The 21,563-nt window shown below is 39.2% G+C and overlaps 2 protein-coding genes across 9 annotated transcripts in view; one reads left to right on the top strand and one right to left on the bottom strand.

The window, feature by feature from the left end:
* The window catches only part of ANKDD1B (ankyrin repeat and death domain containing 1B), a 60,283-nt gene extending 46,034 nt beyond the window's left edge, over positions 1-14,249 (top strand). Inside the window, exons 10-14 of the mRNA XM_055252259.2 lie at positions 1,047-1,145; positions 5,436-5,531; positions 8,831-9,032; positions 11,287-11,418; positions 13,018-14,249. Of these exons, the coding sequence (XP_055108234.1) occupies positions 1,047-1,145; positions 5,436-5,531; positions 8,831-9,032; positions 11,287-11,418; positions 13,018-13,079 (591 nt within the window). The 3' untranslated portion in view covers positions 13,080-14,249. The remainder of the gene's footprint in view (positions 1-1,046; positions 1,146-5,435; positions 5,532-8,830; positions 9,033-11,286; positions 11,419-13,017) is intronic.
* Positions 524-21,563, bottom strand: part of POC5 (POC5 centriolar protein) — a 52,902-nt gene continuing 31,862 nt past the window's right edge. For 4 of the 8 annotated variants that reach the window (XM_055252256.2, XM_063623122.1, XM_063623121.1 and 1 more), the window contains 2 exons: positions 19,812-19,988; positions 16,259-16,639 (listed from right to left, as the gene is read on the bottom strand). In XM_055252256.2, the coding sequence (XP_055108231.2) occupies positions 16,496-16,639; positions 19,812-19,988 (321 nt within the window). In that variant the 3' untranslated portion in view covers positions 16,259-16,495. Of the gene's footprint in view, positions 1,366-6,260; positions 8,184-8,941; positions 12,053-16,258; positions 16,640-18,255; positions 18,301-19,811; positions 19,989-21,563 lie in introns of those variants that run through there. The other 4 variants (XR_010117046.1, XR_008652419.2, XR_008652420.2 and 1 more) reach the window with 4 other exon arrangements.

Here is a 21,563-nt window from a genome sequence, read left to right as displayed (position 1 = left end):
GGTAATATCCCCAGCATATTGGCCCTGTGCTCTGGTAAGGAAGAGTAGTGGGCCACATGCCATTGCCCAGCTCTGTGAGCCTGGGGTAGTTGCTTCCCTTTCTGGTTAAGGAGTTGGGCTAGATCACATCTAAGGCTCCTCTCTGCCCTAATATTTTAGAAATCTCTTCACATCTGCATTCCTTTTGGTGAGAGGTTAAGATGGGTGATTTTCTTGTGATTTCAGATATTTCTTTTGAAACTCTTATCCTCTTGATAGGAAAATGATTACTCCAGAAGGAAATTAGAAGTCTTGGACTCCTTTATACATTACAATGTAGAAAATTTAGAGAACAGAAATGCATTGAGAAGGCAATAAAAATAAACTAATCCCTTCATCTAGACCTTATCATTAGCATTTTTCTGTACTGTATTTTCTTCTCTTTCTCTGTGTGTATTTTTCATTAAATCAAGCTCAACTAGATAGTATCATTTCCTAAAGTTTCAAACATTATATCAAAAGAATTTTTTATTTTCAAAAAATCTTCAAAATAATTTTTATTGTAGTAAAATAGACATAACAAAATCCACCATTTTAACCATCTTAAGTGTACAGTTCAGCAGCATTAATTACATTCATTTGGTATAATATCACCACCATCCATCTCCAGAACATTTTTCATCTTCCCAAGCTGAAATCTTATATCTATTAAACAGTAACTTCCCATTCCCTCCTCCTCCAGCTCCTGGGAACCACCATTCTACTTTCTGTCTCTATACCTTCGACTACTTTAGGTACCCAATATTGAAATCATTTTTTAAAAAATAATTTTTAATGGTTGCCTATTATTCCAATATACAGATGTATCATAATTTATCTAGTGAGTCTCCTTGTTAAACACGTAATTTCCTTTCAGTTTTTCAGTATTGCAAATACTGCAATGAATGCCCCAGTATCCGTTAAAAAATGTATGACCTGTGTTTTCCCTTGAGCCTAAATAGGATGGCTATACTTTCCATTTGTCTTTTCACCATCCAAGTTTGTTCGCCTCCTTAATTTCATGGCAGAAGCAGCAAACCCCTCTGCATGTAGCTGCTGATCGTGGAAATGTGGAACTGGTGGAAACCCTGCTGAAGGCGGGCTGTGACTTGAAGGCTGTTGACAAGGTAAGTGCATGGACTTTACTCCATTCAGCTGAGATGTTTGCTAAGAACTTCCCATTGGATGTCAGCCTTGAGCAGCGGTATTGGAATATCCTTTGTGAAATGGGCACAAACTGGAGAAATGATGCATCTTCATAGTCAGTAAAATATCCCAATTTTGGTTGAGCTATGTCAGTAAGAATTTTTACTCTGAAGAACAAATATGTGTTTTGAAATTCAAATTCTGAAAAGATCATAGATTCATATGGTCCAAAAATAAAAGAATATAATTAGTAAGGGTTTAACAGTAAAAATTTCCCACCCACCCGTGTTCCTACTTGTCTGGTTACCATACTACCCTGCTTATATGTATCCACTATTATAAATTATTTCTGTTCCTTCCAGAGTTTTTTATGCATATGCAAGCAAACATAAACACATTTTACTCTTATTCCCTTCCTCCATCCTTTTTAGACACTGACGGCATACCTATAACTAGTATACTGTTCTGCATTTAGCTTTTTTAGCATTATTAAGTGGAGATATTACTACATGGAGAGTTTCTTCATTCTTTTTTTTTTTTTTTTAGAGCTGCATAGTATAGAGTGGCACAGACATATCACAACTTGTTCAACTAGTCCTCAGTTGATTGACATTTAAGTTGTTCCTAAGGTTTTGCTCTTATAAACATAGCTGCAATGAATGACTTTACATATGTCTAAACTTGTTTTTTTTTTAAATTAAAAAATTTGTGGTAAAATACACATACATAAACACTGTCTTAACCATTTTTATGTATATAGTTCAGTATGGTTAAGTATATTCACATTGTTATGCAATTGGTCTCCAAAACTTTCATCTTGCAAAAGTGAAACTTTATACTTGTTCAATAACTTGCCATTTTTTCCTTCTCCCAGCCCCTGCGAACCACCATTCTACTTTCTGTTTCTATGTATTTGACCACTCTAAGTACCTCATATAAGTGGAATCACATGGTATTTGCCTTTTTGTGACTGGCTTAGTTCACTTAGCATAACGTCTTCAAGGTTTATCTATGTCGTAGCATGTGTCAGAATTTCATTTCTTTTTAAGGCTAAATAACATTTCATTGTATGTCTATACCACATTTTGTTTATTCATTCATCCATCGATGGACATCTGGGTTGCGTCTACCTTTTGGCTATTGTGTAAACTTGTTTTTAAAGAAGGACAATTTTGTTTCTTTCAAGTGGTGCAGTAATGCAGGCTAAGCTCCGGAGGGTTGTCAGAGAGCTGTGTTAGGTTCCAGCTTTACTGAATGTTATACAGGAGGCCCCTGGGTACAGCCCTGTCAGGTGCTCGCGCAGGCCATATTACTTCAATCCTCACATCTCAGTGAGGTGGACAAAATTACTCCAGTTTTCAAGAGCAGGTTGGAGAGATTCTGATGACATTGGATCACACACATAGTAAGAGGCAGAGCTGGCTTCAAACCCAAGTAGTGGCTGCTTTGTCATCTGGTGCTTTGCTACAACTGTCAGCAAAGATGACTGCTTCTGAAACTTGCAGTTTTCCCTTCCTTATTTTTACCCAACAGTTCAATAGCCAGCACCTCCCTAATTACAGTGCCAGCCTGAGTCCACCCTACTCTAGTTCAAAATCATCCATTTTACATGTATAGGATCTAAAGTAGTTACATGTTATTTTACTTTTCTCTGTGTGTCAGTTTCTAAAATTAGGTTTTTTTTTTTTTTTCTGATCATAAAAAAAGTAACACAGGCCAGCTGGGCGTGGTGGCTCACGCCTGTAATCTCAGCACTTTGGGAGGCCGAGGCGGGCAGATCATGAGGTCAGGAGTTTAAGACCGGCCTGACCAATATGGTGAAACCCTGTCTCTACTAAAAATACACAAATCAGCCGGGTGTGGTGGTGGGCGCCTGTAATCCCAGCTACACGGGGGGCTGAGGCAGAAGAATCACTTGAAACCAGAAGGCGGAGGTTGCAGTGAGCTGAGATCGTGCCAATGCACTCCAGTCTGGGTGAAAGAGCAAAACTCCGTCTCAAAAAAAAAAAATAACACAGGCCCACTGTGGACAATTTAGAACACATAGAAAAGCTTAAGGAAGGAACACAACCCATAATGTTATCACTTGTGTGGAATTCCACCACTTTCACCAGTTGTGCCTGGTTAATTTGGTTTAACATTTAGCCTTAGTATTTTCTAATGCCGTTGTTTTGTAATTTATTCTACTTTTTCTTGAATACTTAATACCCCCAAAGCCATTCTGTGGGTACGAAATCTATAGCATTGGGCAGGGATTTATGTTGGGGTCCCAGGTGCTTAGTGGACTAGATATTCCAGTAAACACAGTCAATGCTACCATTTGACTTTGTTTTCAAAACAAGAGCTCACAGTTTACTGGGCCTCATGATTTGATTTTCCCAGATTTCCCTTCTTCTCCTTTCTTTTCAAGGTCTGGCACATAGTTGGCACCCAATACATAGTTAATTAATGAATAAAAAATATCTTTTCTATTGGCTCCCACAATTTTTTTTTTTTTTTTTTTTTTGCCAAAGAAAAGTGTTTCTAGAACCATGTTAGGGTCTGGTTAGGAAATAAGGAATCAAAGTTTGGTATAAATTTGACTTTCCCAGCAGCTTGTTCTCTGCTTGCCCTCTTGGCCTGAGGTGTCAAAAAGCTCTCAGAGAATCTTCTATCCATGCTACCTCCCAACCCCTAAGGGCTGAAGTGTTTGGATTTTCACTCCAGCATATATTCCCTTGGAAGATTTTCCTATGAACTTGGAAACTGGCTCTCAGAATGCTGCCTTCTCAAAGCAGGCTAATTATAGTGATTCAAATGGCTCTACAAGCCAGAATGTAGACAGCATACAATTAGAGGCTTGCTAAATGCCTGCAAAATGCAGTTCTTCCTAATTTCATTACTGTCTCTTTTGATTAGAGGCTGATTACTTTCAGCCCTAATTTTCCTGCTCGCCTGGGTCTTAGTGCCTAGACTAAGAACCAAATCATTTATGTTGGTGGGAATTGCACTTGTTGCAAATATCTAACCATGTAAGATAATACTTGGGATATATTTCTGGACCCATAAGGGTTCCTAAGATTGGAACTTCTTCTTGGGTCATTTCTGGCCATTAATTTTAATTGTTTTCTGAGCCAATTCTTCATGGGTCATTTGAAAAGCAAATGAGAACCACCATCCTTTGCTCAGGGAAAAATATTTAGATGTTGAAGTGGTGCACTCTATGAAATCCAGAGGATTCTGCTTGCAAAGCTCTATGCCCTGGCTTTGAGCTCTGTCCATCTTGAGAAAAGTGTATCTTTTTGTAATTCATCTAAGATACCATGTGGACTCCAGGCAGTTCATTCCCAAAATTATATCCAGAACAGCCCTTGTTGGTCATTCCATTTGTTTAAGATTCAAACCTCTCACTCACCCTTGGTGAGAGGCAGTATGGCATAATAGAAAAAAATTATAGTTAGGGGTCCAGTGACCTATGAATTACCAGGGTTGCCATTATTGATATTATTCTTTTTTTTTTGAGACGGAGTCTCGCTCTGTCACCCAGGCTGGAGTGCAGTGGCCCGATCTCGGCTCACTGCAAGCTCTGCCTCCCGGGTTCACGCCATTCTCCTGCCTCAGCCTCTCCGAGTAGCTGGGACTACAGGCGCCCGCCACCACGCCCGGCTAATTTTTTTGTATTTTTTTTAGTAGAGACGGGGTTTCACTATGGTCTCGATCTCCTGACCTCGTGATCCGCCCGCCTCGGCCTCCCAAAGTGCTGGGATTACAAGCGTGAGCCACCGCGCCCGGCCCCGATATTATTCTTAATAAGATCCAGCCCTTTTCTGTCTTATTACTCAATGCTCCTCAAAACATGGCTTCTTCTTCCTGGTCTAAAGTGGCTGTTCAGGCTCCTGCCATCATGTCAGCATTCCACTCAGGAGGGAGAAGAAAAGAAGGAAAATGCCATTCATCCCTCTTCTGTTTAAAGATACTTCCCAGAAGTTGCATGTCCCACTTCTATTTACAGACCATTGGCCAGAACTTAGGTCACATAACTAACTGCAAAAGAGGCTAGGAAATATTCAGGGTGGCACAGGTTCTAAAGGCTTTATATGCATTATCACATTTACCCCTGACCACTCCACTATGGGGTAGTTATAAAGACCCAAAGAAGCAAAGGACTGGCCTAAGTTTACCCAGCATGGGCTGGTAGAATCAAGATTTGAACCCAGGCCCCCTTGTTCCGAAACTAGAGCTCCTAATCACTAGGCCATACCACCTGCATTTTTTTTCTTTTTTAATTTTAGCAAGGAAAGACTGCCCTGGCTGTGGCCTCCAGGAGCAACCATAGCCTTGTGGTGGACATGCTCATTAAAGCAGAGAGATACTACGCCTGGAGAGAGGTAAGGAAGGATGATCACAGCACAGCAGGGGCTTTCCTGGCAACACCCATCTTCGTGCAGGGGCAATGGGGGGTCTGTGCCATTCTTTGCTCTAATAAGCAGAGCCCTGGTCAGTACAATTATAACTGTCCCTTCTGTCTTGTGCTGCCCCCATTCATGGAATGAACAGCTGCCTCTTCCTTTGTGGACATCAGACGTCAGAATTGAGAGTGCGTAGAGTTCACTAGGGCCAAGTGGCATTGACCAGGCCAGCTATAACGGGCCTAGCGTGTGAGCCCCTGATGGGTGACGCCTGGTTGTTCCCTCTGTCCACAGTCTGGCCATGAGCTATTCCCAGAAGCACAAATGAGTGGTTAAAAAAACTCCTTTCTGTGGCTCGGCAGTTTTCAACACACTGCTGTGAAGGCTTTCGGGCACTCAAGTATTCTGTGAGAGTCACGAAAATCTTATTCATCTAAGAAAACAAAAAACCTTGTCTGTAAGTCATTCTTTTTGCTATTCTTTCATTTTTATTTCCTCTGATATCTGCTACCCATGCAGCTTCTCAGTAGACTGCCCTCCCCTGCAAGATTCAACTCTATGCCCTCAGGCAAGAATGGCACTGCCAGGCACCATTCTTATAGTGATGTGTTGTTTCCATTCTAGGCTGCCTGGCTACCCCTGACCCAATGTGTTAGCTCCAGAATTCAGGCCCTAATCACTTGGGGCCCACCCTGAGTTTCTACTAACCTGGATTGCTGTCCACCTGGCCAGTCCTGGGAAATTTCCCTTAAATCCTTAAAGCAAAAAGCATTTACTCATCTCCTTCTCTCTCACAATCCTGTTTAATTAGCTTGGTAGTCTTGATATATATGGATTCTTTTAAAGGTCACACCATCCTCCTTGCAACTTTTCTTGCCTGTAAAACAAAATAAAAAAAAGTGCTTTGCTTGTAAAACTTTTTAACAATTGGAACTCTCTGTTTCTTCTCTCCCATTGCTCATATTTCTATGTTCTTCCATCTCCTCCCTTTACCTCTTCCTCTTTTCCTATCCTCAGGCTCAATTTCTTAAATTATCATTGTATTTTATTGAAGACAACTTTACCAAGTTCCATCTTTTCTCTTTCTCTTTAACTTGCTTTCACATTTTCTTTGGAAATAGAAATATTCATTGGTTCTATTTTTAATTCCTGATAGCTTTTTAAAAATTCTTTTGGGTAGATGAGAATAAATTACTTTCCCACCAAATGAATATGCTTTCTTTCCTAATGAATCTTTAAGACATAAGAGTTAGGTATACTTTGAAAACCATATATAATACATGAATATAGCTAAAGGAGACCCCCAGAAATGGTAAGAGTTGTTAACTCTGGTGACAATTGGGGTCCTGGGGTCTGGAGTGAGAGAAATACTTGTTTTTTAAGATACATCTTTAAACATTTTTTTTAACCAAATGCATTTATTATTTTAAATTCTCTTTGTTCATTGAACAAGTTTATATCCTCGCCTAATATAAAATGGTTCCTAGTAAATGGATTAAATATATGATTTAAATTTCCTCTCTCATATCCATTTATCCATTAACCTAACCACCCAATCATCCATTATTAAATTCAGTGGTTCAGAGGCAAATGGGAGCTTCCTAAAACCTGGCTTATGTTATTTTAATTTCCACCAGTTCTGGCTCATGTTATTCCTGCAAATAGTTCAGTGTTTTGGCAGGCAAGCTATTTAATGCTTCACTGGCTGCTGAAAAAGACCTAGGCTTTCCAAAGCTCCTGCCCTTTTCAATGGAAGCCTAAGGGACCACCCAGTCCAATCCTGAAAGGCACAAACCACGTAAGTTTCTTGAAGAACTAAAAATGTTACCGCACAAAGATAAATGCAGAAGCATTTTGTGTTCTTCCCTTTCCCTTGTGACATTTAGGCTTTTGATCTTGTTGGATTCATCATTGTTTCAGGAGATGGAATGAGGAGAGAAGGACAAAGTGAAGTGGCCCGCAGTTCCCAAGTTTGTTGGAGCTCCCCATCCTCAGTCTTACTTCTTGTAGAATTCCTGGGAGCTAGGCACTGTGGAAGTAAAGCTGAGGCTGGGTTGGAGAAGACCCTGCTTTTTACAGTCTCTGAAACAATTATGGGTAATTCATACCTCCCATTCCTATTCCAACTTCTGTACACAAAGTTCAGATACTAGAGGAAGGTTTTGCCCTTCTTGGCCAAGCTTCCCAGGAGGAGCTTATTGCACTTCCCTTGTCGAGCTTCCTGGAGGAGGTTGCTGATGCTGTGAAGGATCCATGGTGGGGGCCCATCAAGTTCTTCTCATCAGTTTTTAAACCCAGGGTCCTAGACACTTTTGGTTCATTTCCTGCCCCAGCCTGGATTCCCATCTTGTTGTCAAGAATATTTTCATTAAGATACACCTCTATTTAAGTGAAAGACAAAAATAGAAGTCACTATACATGAAAAAGGAGAGGTAAGTAGGAAGTCCCAGACTTCTTGGTGGGCCGCGTGTCCTGCATGTCCTTAACTGATCTGCAACCTTCTGCAGGAGGATTACCTGGATTCCTAGTGGCATAAGCACAACATGCAGTTCTAGGAAGCCACGATGCCTGCTTTCACTCAGTGATTTTCTCCAGTGTTTGTGGTTTGATTCTGCAGGACTCTGGTGGATTCTGCAGAAGGGACAAAAGGAACCTTTCAACAGTCAGAAAACAAGATGCCAATCTAGGCATAGTGCTGTTGGGCTGAGCCTGGCTGCAATGACTTTAAATGATGTCAACTCCTGTCCTCTCCACCCCGCTGGTCACCTCTTCCCCAAGCCCTATCCTGAGCTAGGCTCCTAGTTTGCTCTCCTCATGCTCACCAGAGAGCAGGATGAATGAGGGACCAGCTAAGGGGTCTTATTAAGGATACAGCCAATCTGGGCTCATCAAAGCTTCGATATGAGAACCTCAAATACCCAAAAGAAGAAAAGGGGGTATGGGTTCAAACGAAGGCCATTGAAGATGGTTTTGTTGTTGTGACACATCCTTTCCCAAGACAGCCTCTCTGTTCTAAGCAGCATGGGACACAATAGGCAAAATCCCTTACATTTCCTATGTCAGACAGACGGTACCCAAGCTTTTAATTTCAAGCATTTGTTTCCATTTTGGATGGCAAAAAAAAAAAAAAAAAAAAAAAAAAGATCCAGTGACAGATGGCATTGAAAACAGTCTCGGTTACCACCTTACCAGTTATGTTTGAAAAACATATATACTCTGAAATAAGGTAATAAGTAGAACATGTCTGAAATCTTCTGATACAATTATTTTCACTTTAGGAACATCATGAGAGCATCAGGGACCCATCAACAAGCTTTACTCTGACATTCAAGCAAGATCACAGTCCAGAGACCAGACATATTCGCACGCTTCTCTGGGACCTGGCTTACCATCAGCTGAAGGCCAATGAGTGGCAGAGGCTGGCCCGTTCGTGGAACTTTACAGATGACCAGATTAGAGCCATCGAGGAGCAGTGGTCGGGTGAGTACGGACTAGCTGATGTGGGCAGGAGGAATTCACTGTTAGGAACAGCAGTGGCTCCTGCTGTGAGGTCTCCCAAGGAAGTTCGTGGCACTCACAATAAGCCGCAGTCTTCAAGGGGTCCAGGAATAGGGGCAGCTAGCTTAGGTCCACACCAGTGATTTGGGTATTAAGGTTTGCAGAAAGTGAACGCTCATGGTCTGCAGTAAACTGAAGTTTGCAAGGGATGGTTATGTTTATTGAGCCATATCAAACATGTGGCATTTAGCCTAGAGAGAAATTAAGGTTCCCAACTGGACGGTCACTAAGGAAGCAAGGATTTAACAGTTGGTGTGTCAGTGGGAAGCCAATCTGATTTCTATGTTCCTTGAGACTGTCCTGGGGCAAATGGGTTTATTCTGTAATCAATAGGCTCACTGTTTAAGTCTGCGTTCCAGAAAGAGGAATTCCTCAAACCAGGTGGGTGTGGGAGAAAGGGTTGTTGCAGGACACTGCCTTAGGGGAGACTTGGCTGTCACGTGAGTGACACGGGGAATACAGACTCAGAGGGCTTTCTTGGCTAGATGATTCCAACAATGGAATCATTTCAGCTGGACTCAAACTGTCAGAATTAGTGAGGTCAGGTCAGCTAGATTCCTTAATTTTGCTTTTTTGTGGTTAGATGAAAACCTAGGAAACATAGAAAGTTTACTTGGCATTAGTCAACTAATTAGCTTTGAAAACAACGAAGCCAACACGTTTCTTGGCGAAGTTTTCTATTCAGAACACTGCCCTCTCATGGACATCCTAAGACGAGAAGGTGTCCTTGCTCAGGGGTTGATTTGTATTAGGGATTGCTGGGTACTGGGGATGGCAGAAGCACAGCCCGTGAGCATACACTATTTACACCACATACAAGTAAATTATGAGACTTTGTATTGCACATTCTTAGGATACATTTTCATGTGAAAAATAGAAGAAAATCTATTGAAAACATTGAATACTAACTAGTTTCTAACTAGAAAAAATTTTTTATTGTTAAGATTTCTTTTTTGTCATTAATTAGGCTTATAGTGTTCTGTGAAGTCTTTAGGAAAATTGAGTTGCCTCCTGGAACTCTATCTTGACTTAAAGAGATGACTTGAAAATATAGTGTATCTTCAGAGTACTTGCCAGCAGGATAAGGGGGATGTTAAAGTGTTTTGATGGAAACTTTATGGAGGGCCTGGAGTGTTTTTTTCTGCCGGGTGAGGGATAGATACATCAGCTCTCTAAGCCATGCATGTTTGATGGAGTTTATAATCTAGTTGGCACAATAACAATGACATTTACAATTCAATTACGTTGTGATCCAGGGTAAGGTTACCGGCAATGGGGAGTTTGTGGGATTTTGAGCAAAGGAGTGACAGACTGATGATGGTATTTAAGAAAAATTAGTTTGTCAAGAGCAAGATTAGGAAAGGAACAGAGGACTTGTCCAGGAGTACATTCTGTAAGCACGCAGTTCCCTCTCCCTGAAATGCCCGCCTCTCCGTAACAGTCTGTCCAGTGAACTTCTCCCTCACCCCTGCGGAGCTCAGGCCCTTCCCTTGCACAGCATGTCTGCTCCTGCACACTCTCTCAGAGCAAGGAGCCTGTAGTGAAGTCCTGTTGGGAACCACAGTGGCTTTGTGGCTCCCTATCCCAGTACTTCCCCCAACGCCTCTCTAGGCTGAGATATGCAGTGAGTATTTATCAAATGAATAATTCTGGCCCAGGGATGCAAACTTCCCTCAGAGTAGCTTCCTTGAGACTGAGTGGCAGAATGAATGGTGCATGCTTGCTGCTCAGAGTGGGGAATATGGAGCAGCAGTGGCAGCAGCACCCGGGAGTTTGTTAGATGCATGGATTCTTACCCCAGACCTACTGAATCCAAACTTGCATTTTAGTAAGATACCCAGGTGAAATAAGCACTGTGAGTTTGAAGAGCACTGGTCTATAAGAAGTTGCACATTTCATTAAAACTGTTCCCGCTGGGCAGGCACCACAACTGTCCTCTCTCTTGTACACTCCTTTGGGTGTATGCCAAGCACAGCAGGTGCATGGCAAGGGCTGGAGGGAAAGCAAATGCTGGTCATCATAAAGCAGCACAGCGAGGGCAACTGGAAGGGCTTTTTTCGAAGAGCAACAGGCAAGCAACCACAGTCATTCAGAAAGTTTAGCTGGAACTGAGATCACAATGGAAAGAGATAGCAGCTCGTGGTGTTTTACCTCGGACCTCTTGTGCTTGGCACAGGACATGAAAGCTTCCGTGAACATGGCCACAGGGCTCTGCTAATCTGGCTACACGGGACCCTGATGACTCCGGTTGACCCGGCCAAGCACCTGTATGAAGAGCTGGTACGTGCAGGTTTCCCAAAACTGGCTGGTAAGTGACAGTTTCAACAACAGAAATTCTTTCTCCCTTAAAATTTCAGGAAGCAGTCTACAGAAATACCATCCTGACCAGCTACAGTCCCAGCGTGGTGTTAGCTGTGGCTCACATGGAGTGTGGAACTATGGAAGGGGCTTGTAAGCTGTCAGCAGCTTCTCCTTTGGGGAATGACCCAGTCAATACTGGTTACTCATTAGCCTGGCAGTTCTGTGTCATTCCCCTACTTGGCATTTGAAAAAGTGTGGGAGTGTTTTTGTTTATGTGTATGTGTGGTGGGGGCAGGTGGGGTAGGGCAGAAGTGCTAAACTATCCCATACAGTTATAGGATTGTTCTCCACCACTAAGAGTTGTCTTGCTCAAAATGCCATTTTACCCCTGTTGATAAACTGCAGGTTAGTGTATTTGAAAATGTTATCTCTAGGTAGAACAAAAAGAGCAGACAGGCTATTACTTTGCCACCTGAGGTTATTGCTAAAAATCAGTCTGCCAAAATCACTGACCATATTGTCAGGAAAGATCGTTTAAAAACTCACCAATAAATTAGGAGGTGTTGTAGCTCTCATATAATAACAAGCATTCAAGCAAAATACAGGAATATCTGCCATTATTTTCACTGAAGCAGTTTTACCTGGAGCAAGAAGATAAATGAGTGAACACCGACTGATCCAATAGTTTCCAGCAGTAGTAGGTACAACGAACAATGTGTGGATACCTACCTTCCATCACATGATCTCGTAATATTGGAGTTTTTCCCTCAACTTTAACCCTGTTCCCATTGGCCCCGAGAATACTCGCCAGCGGTGCTTGCAGCATTTACCCTGAGAAAACTTTGCCATGAATTATCTTGCTTTTATTATTATTTTTGGATCGCTCTAGTATGTTGACTTTGGAAACAAAAGATATCATTCTACTTATAGCATTCTGGTTTTACTAGTGGTATTTCCATTTACAAAATATGGAAATTCTTGATCATTGAAAATGTCAAGTCCTAGAAAATGTAGCATTCCTATATGTGATGTTACCATCGTTCTCAAACAATTGTTGGCCAAAGATTCATTCCATGAATCCAATTTTTCAGAAATTGACGATTCGGATGATTCAGACTATTCTGATGTTAGTTCTGTTTAGAAATAACTCCAAGAAGCTTTTATATTTGTTTTTCACAATGAAAATCAATCAGATTTGCTTCATCCTCAAAGAGCGTGTTTATGTGAAATTAAAGCAGCGCTGGCAGTGGGCTGAGCTTTTTTTTCTAAATGGGAAAAGGGTTAAACGTATTCTTCCTATGAAAGAGGTTCCATAAGAACTCTCAGAGAAGACGAGGATGCAGTCCACTGAACTGGCTAAGGGTATGTGTTCCGACGCAAGGCTGTGTGAGCTCGCTCTTGAACTCCAAAGCTGACTGACTGGTTGTAAATCTTGAGCAAGTTCTATGACCTCCCTGTGACAACCTTCTCATTTATTAACTAGGAAAGAAAATAAAAATGTTTACTTCAAAGGGCTGTTGTGGGATTTAATGAATAATAGTGCCTGGTAGACAATCAGTGCTTTAAAAATGTTAGGTATTGATAAATGTTATCTTATTTTTTCCAGAAAAGACTCGTCATTTCAAAAGCAAAACTGACTCAAACTCCAAGAAATGTGTAGTTTCATAAATGCCTAAAGAAATTGTATTTACATGATTTTCCACTCAGCACTTAGTTCTTTTAATGCCATAAATTTCTTCTAGCAGTAGCACTGATTTTCAACTATGATGATGGTGGTGACAGGGTATTCTAACAGATGAAAGAAGAGTAATTCCATGATACTTTTCAACCACTAAAAAGTCAAATATAGGTTTTTCTGCTGAAGGCAAGTTGTATATGATTTTCCCATTTCTGTCATTTGATGTAACACATATAATAAGATAATCTAGGAGGGTTTTGTATGTCATGTTTTTTAAAAAAACTCATGGGAGCAGCATCACGGTACAGTAAAAAAACAACAGTTTTTACAGTAGACAAATATGGTTCTGAACTTGGTTTTGCCACTTATTAGATGTGAACCTTTGGGCATGTTAATGTTGTTTAAGTTCTTAGATCTTCAGTTTCCTTCTCTATAAACTGGGAGAAATGTCTATTTAATCCAGAGGGTTGGAATGAAGATGAAGGGAAAATGCCTGTGAAATGCCTAGCCTCATGACCATAGTACGGAAATCAACTGTTATTTCTCTTTCAGTAAGAGAAACTGGGTTTGGAATTTAGTCACTGTTGACTTTAAATCACACATTTTGTGTAATATATTACTTAGGAAAGACCAGAAGTATGTACACCAATTTTTTTTTTTAAATCTCTTGGTGATATAATTACAGATGATTATGTTCTTTGTACTTCTGGGTACAGTCCATTCTTTTTTTCACAATAAACATGCATTATTTTTATAATCTAAGAGTTATGAGATAAATGTAAAATTGAGTATCAATTTGTGTCAGTTTATGTGCACCTATTCATTGGAATTTAACTCTCCATTCTCAGATTCTGACTCTAAATTTACAAGGCACATAATAAAACCATAAGCAATTTCAATCCAGTTATTCTATCATGAATTTATAGTTTTATGTCTTTGTCTCATACTGATTATAAATGGCCCACTTAATCTTACAAATGTTTAAAACAGGTAATAGATTCACATGATTCCAAAATGTTTTTCAAAAACGTATTGAGAAGTATTGTCCCATCTGTTCTTCAGTATGGCCAGTTTCCACTGACCTCTCTTTCTCTATCACTGCTCCCCACCAGATTGGGGTAACCTCTTTATGCAAAAATAAACACGAATACATACTATAACTGTGTCAAGTGTTAAACTGTTGAATTTCCGTTAACTTAGGCCAACACTAATTGCTTGGTGCTTTAGACAACATTTCTAGAGCTTAAAGCTTAAAAATATGTTTATAATATTCTTAATCACAACATTCATAATATTCACTTCAGTTTGTCCATATTGTTTTGGCTTGGATACTGAAAACCATTCCTAGTTGTAGTCTAGATTCCTCAAAAAGTAGAGCTTGTCTAAGACCGAAGTTTGTGTGCAACAACTTTTTCAGAAGTTTACATCCAGGGAAGCAGGAGGGGAGGAGAAAGGGGAGTTGCCTAGGGAAGGAGGGAGAGCGAGAACAAAGTGAATTACCTAAGTGGCCATTACTTGGTGCAAGCATAACTGATTATTTAATCTTGGGTTACTCTATTCTGAGACACACGGTATACTAATGCATCTCAGGACAATTCATACAGGGAGAAGGAAGGAAGAATTGGTCTGTTTACCACAACGCCAAGTATTAATTCTGGGTTGCATGAGTGGGCTCCCCAGTGGAGCCTGCACTATCCTGACTCAACTGGGAGTGAACGGGGAAGCCTGGGAAGAGCACGCACACCGAAAGGACGCGAGATGAGGTGCTGGTGGTTTGTGTTCATGAAAAGCTTGCTGAAGCCCATGAGGGGTGGAGCTGTTCACCACGATGGTAGCCGGGCCAGAATCCAGAACAAGTGTTGTGTAAATATCTAATACCCTTTAAGAAACAGTCTGATAATAATTCAGAAAGGCCTTAGTGGGCCCCATTAGAAAATGGGATTCTATTTGCCTATATCACATTTATTCTCTGATGTCCTGTGAACAGTGTGAGGCAGCAAGAAAACCTATTTCCTATAATAAAAATTAGTGCAGAGAACTTAAATTCAAATTGGAAGAGGCTTCAGATGATTAAGTAAGTCCATCCACTCTGTTAAAGATACGGAAATTAAGGTCCTGGACAGACTCTTTAGAACCTGTTCATTTTTATGTATAAGTACTGTGAAATAGTAGGTAGATTTTACTCTTATTTCACAGATGAGGATCCAGAGATTCATTTAATTGTCTGGCCCACACAATCAGTCAGCAATAAAACCATTAGAAGCCAAGTCTTGTTCACCTAAATCAGTTCTGCCCAGATGGTTTCTTTGTATTGGCCAGCCAATGAAAAACTGCTGCCCAGGCCTAGGTCTGCTGAGTTGCTCAGGGCTACACCACCACAGAACAGTGTTTGGATGTTCGGCGAGAACAAGGTAGGTTCAGTGCTGCAGAGTTTCAAATAAGGTGAGAAAGAACACCAGAAACAGGATCATTCTAACAGGAAATTTCTGATACTTCTGTAACTCTAGTGCTAGTATTACAAATGTTTTCCCTTTTGGCATTAAAAAATGATTCATAGGTGTTGCCATTTCCGTCTATTTTCAACTGTTAGAATCCTGGAAAAATGAAGACTAACACGTTAAAGCCACAAAAACTTGGGGCTGCGCGTGGTGGCTCATGCCTGTAATCCCAGCACTCTGGGAGGTTCAGGCGGGCGGATCACTTGAGGTCTGGAATTCGGGACCAGCCTGGCCAACATGATGAAACCTCGTCTCTACTAAAAAAAAGATACAAAAATTAGCCAGGCGTGGTGGCTGGCACTTCTAATCCCAGGTACTTGGGAGGCTGGGGCAGGAGAATTGCTTGAACAGGGAAGAAGGAGGCAGTGAGCCAAGGTCATACCACTGCACTCCAACCTGGGTGACAGAGCAAGACTCTGTCTCAAAAAAAAAAAAAAAAAAAAAAAAAAAAATCACTATTACACTTGGTCTTTTTTAAATTAAAAATAAAAATATTCTAGTTTCTACTAGTTCTAATACTTTGTTTTTAGTAAGGTTCCCTCTCAACACTTTGAGTGAATTACAGCTGTGTAATACTGGAAATGATTTAGTGTTTTATAGTGAAAATAAATTTATATACTTTGATGATGTAATCGGCAACAGGCTAAACATGTTCAAGAAATAAAGTCCAGTTTCTTTTTTAATTTAAAAAAGTTTTACTTAATTGCTTAAATAAAAAATAACATTAAAATAATTTCTACATATAGTTACAAAGCATGGTAGAGCCTGAAAAAGCCTCTTGTAATTTTGAACAGATGAACATGATGTATCCATGATGTTCTAACAATATGGAAAAGATAAAAACAAAAGACTTCTAACCTTTGGTAAGACCAGAGGGATTAAAAGACCCCACTATGGACATATTCACTTTAGTCAACCACTTTTATGGAATGAACACTTGTGAGAGACTGGGTGTGAGCTGATCTGGTTCCAAGTGATCTGGAAGCTGAGGTACCACTTTCAGGATGAATGGTCCGGGGATATTTTGCTGCAGTTGCTTGAGGAATGGTTTGCTGAAAAGACAAAAATCTGCTTTAATAATATCCCAAGATTATGTATACTATGTATCATTTCATCATCTATCATCTATAATTTAACCCAACAAACATTTATTAAGATCCAGTAGAAAGAAGCAATGAATGGAGTGAAGCAGCTGTTAATTAGACGAGGCCCTTCTCTGTAAGGAACCCCTACCCAGTCTGACTGACGTGTTCAACACCCACAATGTAATATCAGAGCTATATCCACAAGGATCATTAAGAAAGCCATGGCAGCCATTCCTCCAACAGGGCCAAGTGGAATCTTGTAATGTGTACAGAGGCTTTGTATACAGAGAGAAACTCTGTGGTGTTTGGAAGAGGGGTCAGCCCTGAGCCCTCCCCTCGTTCCATCCAACTTCCTTCTCTCTACTTGACTGTTAGTATGTGGAAACCAATCCCAGGGGCACAGGGAAGCGCTCAGGATGCAGTCTCGTCCTTGCTTTAAACCAGAGCCCTCATATTTAACCTGGTTCACCTGGGAGCAGACTAAAACTTTTATGCACATCACCTCAGAGCTCAAAGGAACACCTCAGACATAAGCACTGAATCATTAAAGTCAGGACACACATGACTCAGTCTACACATATAATATGCATGTAATGCATGTTAAAGTACACACTATGTATACAAGTACACATTACATGTAAACATGAAAAATATGTATCAGTACAAGGCTTTTTCCAATTAAACCCAATAAAGCTTCTTAGTAGCCAGCAGTGGGATTTGTTATCAAGGTAAGTTCTCAGTCCATGTCACTGACAAAGACATGTCAATTTCTATTAGGGTCTTCCACTTAGAAAAGTCATTGTTAAAATACTTTAAGTACAATTACATACTTTGTAATAATTTGGTCAAAACATTCACTATGTATTTAAAAAACTCCAAGCTGTAGTTTTTGCTTAAAAAAAGAATGAAACCTCTTAAAAACAAAAGATCCTGTCAGATTCCATTTTAAAAAGAACTCCTTTTTAAAGAAAAATAACTTTTCTTAAAGTATCTTATAAAAATGTTTCTTTGTACATAAATAACTGGATAACCATTATAAATAGGAGATACTCTTGCAACAGATAGGAAATTTTAGTTGCCAGCCACCTAATCTGAGCCTACCAAAAAGGCTTTCTCCTTGGGGAGGATGGGCAAGAGGAACTGTAGAAACAAAGTAGCCACTGAAACTATGATACACAAAATATGACAGAGAATGAAGTGGCCCTAGAAGCATGCAGTTATCCAGCAGACGAGGCTACAGGGTCACAAATCGCATCCTTGGTTTTTTAGTAATAACTATTTCTGGTAGATTTAGATCTTGATTCCCAGGGTGAAAAGAAATACAGTACAAATGACTGCCACTGTGTCTGTCACATAATCCAGGCAGCTGATGGCTATCTGATTCCTATGCAGTTAGTGGGAAAGAAATGTACATACTGAAAAAAGGGAGGGCAGAATGGGAGATAAGTATCAGAAACAAGGGTTCTAAATGTTTAGTTCTTTGATTTTTCTTCTGTAAAATGTGAATTCCCATCATTATTACAAAACAAAAAGTTGTCTAATAAAAAATAAACACATATGTGCTCTCTTTACACCTTCTTTACCTCACAAATGGACAGTCTCTCACCATCTCTATACATTTTCTACATCTGAAAAAACAGAAGTGGGTTTATTTCTTCTCATTTTTGATAACTTGTCTTCCATGTTCAACAATATATAGAAAAGTCTTCTATGAACTTTCAGAGTCTGTCCAACTTATGAAACCTGAAACCTAAGATAATCCTAAAATAAATCCTCTGTCATCTCCATGTCTCTATCTGGACTTGGTGCTTCCATCTCCAGCCTTCCACCTCGCTAAGGTCCCACTTCACCTGAAGTTCAGTTCAGATCAATCCAGCTTGTCTTCATTTAATCATCTAGTGACCAGCTAGTACTCAGGAAAAAAGGATTTAAAATCATTCCACATACTTTTTTTTTTTTTTTTTTTTTTTTGCTAATACTTAGTAAGTACACAGGAATGTTGTCCAATGCTGAGAATTTATAGAGGGCATTCTCTTTTAAAATCAATCCCTGAAATTAGCTGGGTGTAGTGGTGGGTGCCTGTAATCCCAGCTACTCAGGAGGCTGAGGCAGGAGCATTGTTTGAACCCAGGGGGCGGAGATTGCAGTGCGCCAACATTGCGCCATTGCACTCTAGCCTGGGCAACAAGAGAGAAACTCCGTCTCAAAAAAAAAAAAAAAAAAAAAAAAATCAATCTTTGTTTTTCTTTAGGGATGTTCTAATCACTCATTATACTTTTTGAGATAATTGTTGATTCGTACTCATTTGTAGGAAATAATTCAGAGATATCTCGTATCTTTTTCTAGTAACTTTCAGTAAGTTAAATTTGCTTATGGTTTTATAGTTTATAAAATGCCTTAATACATCTCATTTAATTTTTACATTATCTCATTTAATCTTGAATCCTAACAATAACCCGAGGAGCTAACTATTCTTATTAACCCCATTTTACAGAAGAGAAAGTGGAGGCTCAAATATTTTACTTGATTTGTATATATCACAAAGCCAGTAAGTAGCAAAGCTGAAGCACTAACTTGGGTTTTAAAATGTCTGCTTCAAATTCAATGCACCTTCTTTATATCACATGCATGTATTGCAAGTTGAATTTTGTTAAACTAAAAACATGCTGACAATTGTACTGAAAAAAGGGGAAGACTTTTTTTAAAAAAGGACCAAAAATTAAAAACTATAAATGTAGCGGAGTTTTCTTGTAATCAAATATCTGCTACATGAGCAGCTAGTGAGTGAACAATTTTTGTCTCTTTTTAAACTGATAATAAAGCGTTTACATATTTTACTCTTTTGACCACAAACACACTAGATTACTTTTAGTATTTTATAATTTTTACAGTTTGGAAGAAACGATGTTTCTGAAATTAATTTCCCAACAGCAGAAAGGTAGATTTATAGCAGGTTTGAGAAAAACAAGTATATATATATATATATATATATATATATATATACTGTATCAGGAAAAGGCAGAACAAGTACCAGTCATCATAAATTTTTATCTTCTCAACATGTTATGTAAGTGTTTACTAGTCTATGAACTCTCAGGAAAAAGACTTTTTGACAAAAGGCCATCAAATGTGGACTCACCACTGTGACTGGATGATGTTTTTCCACAACAACTGAGCTCATGGGAGGAGAAACTCCCATTATGGCTAAACTGCTGCTAATTCTATTTTTTGAAGCAAAATCACATCTTCCTGTGATCCGGGCTGTAATAGTTCTTCCTGCTTTCTGTTGTGCAGAGGTTACAACTCTTGGCACATACTAAGAAGAAAAAAAAATAAAAGAAGTAACAAGGTGGCAGAAAATCCACAGCAAAATTTCTATTAATTTGATTCCATAAATTATGAAGAATACACAGGCACTTAAAATAATTGTATGTTCAACCAACTTTAACATGGAAAAAACAAACAAAATCACAAGACAAAAAGCAAAACAAAACTGAACACCCCAAAATATCCCTTTAACCTGAGTATGCCAACAATTTTATAAGATTTTAGAAACTTAAAAAATCAACTTTTTTTTTTTGAAATGATAGATTTATAGGAAGACAAACAGATCATATTGAAAAGTACTGTGTGCTCTTCACCCAGTTTCCTGCCATGGTTACATCTGACATAATTAGAATATAACAAAGTGAAAACCAGGAAGCTCACCATGACATAATGCCTATGTATAGATCTCTGTCATTTTATCCCCTAAGTTCCCGTTAACTATCACTCAATCAAGATACAGAATACTCATCACCACGAAGATCTCCCTCGGGCCACCCTTGACAGTCATATCCATCTGTCTGTTCCTTCCCCAACCATCCTTAACCCCTGGCAACCATTAATCTGTTTTATGGACTCTTTGATCCTTAAGCATAATTAATATTATCATTACACATATGCTTCTGTGTTCTGCCTTTTTTCCTTCTCATTTTATTAATATACTTTTTTTCATGAGGTAATACAGAGACCTGCTATAGTTCTTAATGAGATGGTTTTTATAGCAACATACTACTTTGTCTTTCTTTTTCTATTACATTTAGCACATTTTGCAAAAGAAAAATCCTCCTTTGAGAGTTATTTCTGTATAATAAAAATAAATTGCAAACAATGGAACGATCATATCAAAAAGTATTATCAGCTTTTATAGCTTTTGTTGCTTATTGCTGGATGATACTACAGAAAAATATTTACAGCAGGAGTAACACATAAGTGGACTATTTTTCCATTGTCAATCAATGACACAGCCGCCTGTTTAAGTCTGAGGTGAAATCTACTATTCAAGTTGTGGTTATTAATGTTTCATATTTGTATTCTATTTTGTCAACTATTCATCTAATTTGCTAAGAATTGAAAGTATATTAATATTTAATAGTTCCTGACGAGTAGTAAACTCATTTAATAATTATAGATACTTATCTAAGAGTGTAAACAATTTCCCCATTTCATTTATTTGTCTTAATTTTCAATGCACATCCATTTTTTTAAGTTGTGGTTAATCCTGTCATTAATTTCCTCTTGCTTCCATGATGAAACCAAAACCAGCTTTGGACAGCTGAGGTAGTTATATTCTTATAACATTTACTTATTTTGGCTTAACTTATTTGAAATTCCAGTGTGAAGTATTAATCTAAATTCATTTTTTCTCTAAACAGTTTTTCCAAAGGCATGTATTAAGTATCAATCTTTTCCCGATTATTATAGTTCATCTGTGATTCTCCATATAGCTGCATCTAGCTACACACAGTCACAGCTGTATATTGAAGTGGGAAGAGAGTGGGCTTCAGGAGAAATGTCTCTGGAAAAATTAAAATGACAAAGTATTGATGTTTTTGGAAGACCCTATGGA

The sequence above is a fragment of the Symphalangus syndactylus genome, chromosome 18 (assembly GCF_028878055.3).
Source record: "Symphalangus syndactylus isolate Jambi chromosome 18, NHGRI_mSymSyn1-v2.1_pri, whole genome shotgun sequence".
Lineage (NCBI taxonomy): Eukaryota > Metazoa > Chordata > Mammalia > Primates > Hylobatidae > Symphalangus > Symphalangus syndactylus.
Note: the sequence above shows the minus strand (reverse complement) of the source record. Positions and strands in the feature narration are given on the sequence as shown.